The 4,210-nt window shown below is 39.2% G+C and overlaps 1 protein-coding gene across 1 annotated transcript in view; it reads right to left on the bottom strand.

Annotated features, from left to right (window-relative positions):
- Positions 1-741: 741 nt before the first annotated feature.
- LOC108491618 (ankyrin repeat domain-containing protein 7-like) overlaps positions 742-4,210 on the bottom strand; it is a gene marked incomplete at its 3' end in the record, with an annotated part of 7,909 nt that continues 4,440 nt past the window's right edge. Inside the window, exons 4-5 of the mRNA XM_017802247.2 lie at positions 3,982-4,088; positions 742-791 (exon numbers count right to left, since the gene is read on the bottom strand). Coding sequence (XP_017657736.2) covers positions 742-791; positions 3,982-4,088 — 157 coding nt within the window. The remainder of the gene's footprint in view (positions 792-3,981; positions 4,089-4,210) is intronic.

The raw sequence follows: 4,210 nt of genomic DNA, 5'->3' as shown, positions 1-4,210 counted from the left end.
TATGCTGATGTTAAACCATGCAAGTATTCAAGTACAAAATAAAATGTCTATATTGCAAAAACGAAGAAAAATCTATTTTATAACAAGTCCAATTTGCCATAATATACCTATCCAGGACATAAAGGACATACACAGTACTATGCTAAAAATCTTTTTTTCTCTGTGTGATGTGACTTTTCATCCATCATGGGTGTGATCTTCATTCCACCTTAAATAGTATGAGTATTTTTTTATCCACTCTAATATGAGCATCTGCTGAGGTTTATATTCTACCTGACTTGATATACACTCTTTTAAACTCTAATGAAATTGTCCTTCCAAAGCATAGTTTTCATTTTTATATGATAATATTTCATATATAGACGGGCATGGTGGCATATGTCTTTAATCCCAGCCATGCAGAGGACTCTCTGAGATCAAGGCCACCCTGGTCTCCATAGAGAGTTCTAAGCCATCTGGGGCCACTAGTTGGTCCTGTCTCAAAAAGACAAATAATAGTAATAACAACAACCATTTCATACATCTGTGACCAAAATAAAGTAAAAATTTTCTGACACTATGGTTCCGTATTAGAAGTATCTTAGAATTAATTTAATAAATAACCCCAAATTTCTAGGATATTAGAAAACTGATTAAGAAACAATATAGCAGCATTCATACTTAATTTTCTTCGCTTCTTTCTAAGTAAACTTTTTACTTGGAGCAGGACCAACTAGAGCAAAATATTATTATGAATCTTACCTGTGCCAATCTGTGCAGACTTAAGGATTGACTTTAAACCTGTTGTCTCACTGTGAAACATTAAAAAAGTGATAATTATTTTAATATTTACATTAAAAACAATTTACCAAATGATTTTCATTTTTTGGTTTGATTCCCTAATATAATTTACATTGGAAATCTACAAAGGATTTTTTTTTGGCATTTTGAAACAGGGTCTCCCTATAGCCTCAGCTGCCCTAGAAAGGGCTATGTAGACCAGGCTGGCCTAGTTGTCAGAGATCCACCAACCCCTGCCTCCCAAGTGTTGGGACTAAAGGCATGTTCCACCACCCACACAGTTGCAAGCCACCATGTAGTTTCCAGGAACTGAACCTGAGTCTTCTACAAGAACATCCAGTGCTCCAAATAAAAAATGTTATTTACATCATTAAAATGACAACATTGATATTATAAACAGATTAGTACAAAATATGTTTGCAGCATTTACACTTGTTGATGATCTACTTATGCTAGGCTATGATCTACGTGTTGTATAAACAACATTACAGCTGCCTTTCTAGAATGTTATCCAGAGTGCATAATGCTCTCGCAGAGAACTGGAGTTGTTCCTAGGACCCACATGAGGCTGCTCACAGACACCTGGAAATCCACTTCGGGGGCGGGGTGGGTCTGACATCTTCTGTATCCAGGGGTACTTGCTCATGACTCCCTGCCCCCCACATAATACAAATAATTTTATAAAAGAATGTTATCTTACTGGGCTGGGGATGTACAGTGCTTGCCTAACATGCTTGTGGCACTGGTTCAAGTTCCAGTACCACATTAAATAATGAATATTATCTTCTTTTTATAGCAGGAGATATTTGTAGTTATCAGCAATGTTCCCAGTCATAATATAGCATACAGAAAGCAAGGAATTAAACCCAGGCTTGTGTGAATCTAAAACCTCCTGTTTGTCACCTAGCTATAACTTATCTTCACCAAGGTAACATTTATCCAGTTAATGCTATTTTCTTCCTTTCTATTCATACCAACTAAGCACACAGACATCTCCTGGCGTTAATGGTTTTAACATGAAGCGGCCACAAAATTGCAGCACCGTTGACAGGTGATTGGACCATGACGGTTATTATTTTCATGGGTGGATCAAGACAGAGGAGTTAGACGCTGGACAGATGGCTAGGTGGTTAAGAGCACTGGCTGCTCTTGCAGACAACCCAGGTTTGATTCGCAGCACCCATGCCGCAGCAAACCACCATCTGTAACTCCAGTTCCAGGGAATCCCACACCCTCCTCTGACCTCTGTGGGCACTGCATGACATGGGTGCACTTACATACCTGCAGGTAATACATACATACATATAAAATAAAAATAATAAATAAAATATTTTTAGAAAAGACATAGAGGAGCTCATAGCAGGAGAGTCTATTAGGGGGTGGGGCCTAGTTAGAGGAAGCAGGTTTCTTCAAGTATACCTGTGAAGGTGTATGCTATCTTTACAACCTTCCTCTGTCTTCTGCTTCCTTGCTTCCAGGAGCTGAATCCCCTCTCCCCACCACAGGGGCCCTCTACCATGATACCCTGTCTTGCCCCAGACCTAAGGCAAACAATTCAGACCACCTTAGTTTGAAACCATAAGCCCAAATCAATCTGTCATCTCCTCAGCTGTTTCACGTGTTAGGGCACAAAGATGAATAGCTGACAAACACAGCATCAAAACAAATTAGAGAGGACAAGAAAAAGAAATCAAAGGATCTGGTAACAGCATTTAATTGTTCATTATGCATAACCTCACCTTAGTATTCTGCAAAAGCAATTCAAAAAAAATAAAACAGAAGGGAACAGGAGACATTTTGGAAAACATATTTGTGCTGAGTGTAGCATTTGAAAGAAAAGAAAATATATAAGAAACAGAATGGAACTCCCAAGAAATCATTATGAATTTACTTGTGAATAAAAAATTAAACTGAGTGCATACTTTTAAAAATAAACAATGATGGAAAAAAGCCGATTTGATCACAGTGGATGACCTTTTTGATGTGTGTCTGTACGTGGCTTTGCGAGTACTGTAAGAGCCAGGGTTGGTCCATGATCATAAGGAAACAGAGTCTTCCAAGCCTCTGGGTACATACTCATATGGACTTATAGCAATGGGGTCAGCAAGTGCAAACTTAACTAGACAAAAACCCCGTGGAGAACTGGGGAAATGGCCAGCAGGCCCCAAACTTAGCCAAAGAACTATTGGCAGCTAATTATGGCTGGGTGAAGGATAGCTGATCTTCTTTAAGGGAAAGGCTTTAGATAGAATGACTAGACCCCAGTGGATGAACTCGCACCAAGGGACTTCTGGATACACAAAATTGACTTGATAGGCCTTCCTTAACATATATTACAGAATGCATGAAATCTGGTGGGGGTGGGGGGATATGGGAGGATGTGGATGGGGAGGGGCATAAAGACGATTAAGATATTTTATATGAAATGCACAAAAATTCAATAAAAATACACATTAAAAAACAAAAACAGTCAGGCGTGGTGGCGCACGCGTTTAATCCCAGCACTCAGGAGGCAGAAGCAGGTCGATCTCTGTGAGTTCGAGGCCAGCCTGGTCTACATAGTGAGTTCCAGTTCAGCTGGGACTACAGAGAGACCCTGTCTCAAAAAGACCAAAAAGTAAAAACTAAAAATAAAAAATAAAAAAGTAAAAAATAAATAAAAAAATAAAAACAAACAATGTTGGGGAGAGACAGGTGGCTCAGCAGGTGAGAACACTAATTTCTCTTGCAGAAGACTCAAGATAGGTTCCCAGCACTCACATGGTGGCTGATAACCATCCATAAATCAGTTCCAGGGAGTCCAACCCTCTCTTCTGGCTTTCACTGGTATTGCAAGAAATGGATACACCTGAGCCATGCAGGCAAAACACTACTACGCATAGAAGTAAGTTTAATCCCATTCTAAATATAAACAATGCTAATATGACATTCCCTTAGCTACTATAAAGCCATTTGACCAAAACCAATTAGACATAAAATAGGAAAGCCAGTACATGGTAAGAGAGACCCTGAACCTGCTTAGACTGTTGTTCCTGTTGCAGTCTGAACAGCCCTTTTCCTACTCGACCCTTCATTGGTGTTGCTGTTTCTCACTGTTCCTGTGAGTGTAGGTGAATCTTTCTCCTATCGGTTTAGAATTCCTGAGTTAAGTGATTGTTACTACTCAAGAACAGCACTAAGATTATGAAGGAGGAACTGTACCTTTTCCATTCAACCTCAGCATGCACATCTGCACCCTTTGCTTTCAAGAATTCTGCCATCTCCTCTTTCTTTTCGAGAAGACAGAGCAAATATGGTGTGAATCCACGCTGTAAAGAAAAATATTTCATATTTTCAAAATCATGTATTTCTCGACTGAACTAAAAATCTTAACACGGAATCTATGAACATACATGTAAGCTGTGAAGAGCACATCAGAAGTAGCCGCTCT

Source organism: Nannospalax galili, unplaced genomic scaffold (assembly GCF_000622305.1).
Source record: "Nannospalax galili isolate Female #2095 unplaced genomic scaffold, S.galili_v1.0 scaffold3085, whole genome shotgun sequence".
In the NCBI taxonomy this organism is placed as follows: domain Eukaryota; kingdom Metazoa; phylum Chordata; class Mammalia; order Rodentia; family Spalacidae; genus Nannospalax; species Nannospalax galili.
The sequence above is the reverse complement of the archived record's forward strand: the minus strand, read 5'-3'. Positions and strand labels throughout refer to the sequence as shown.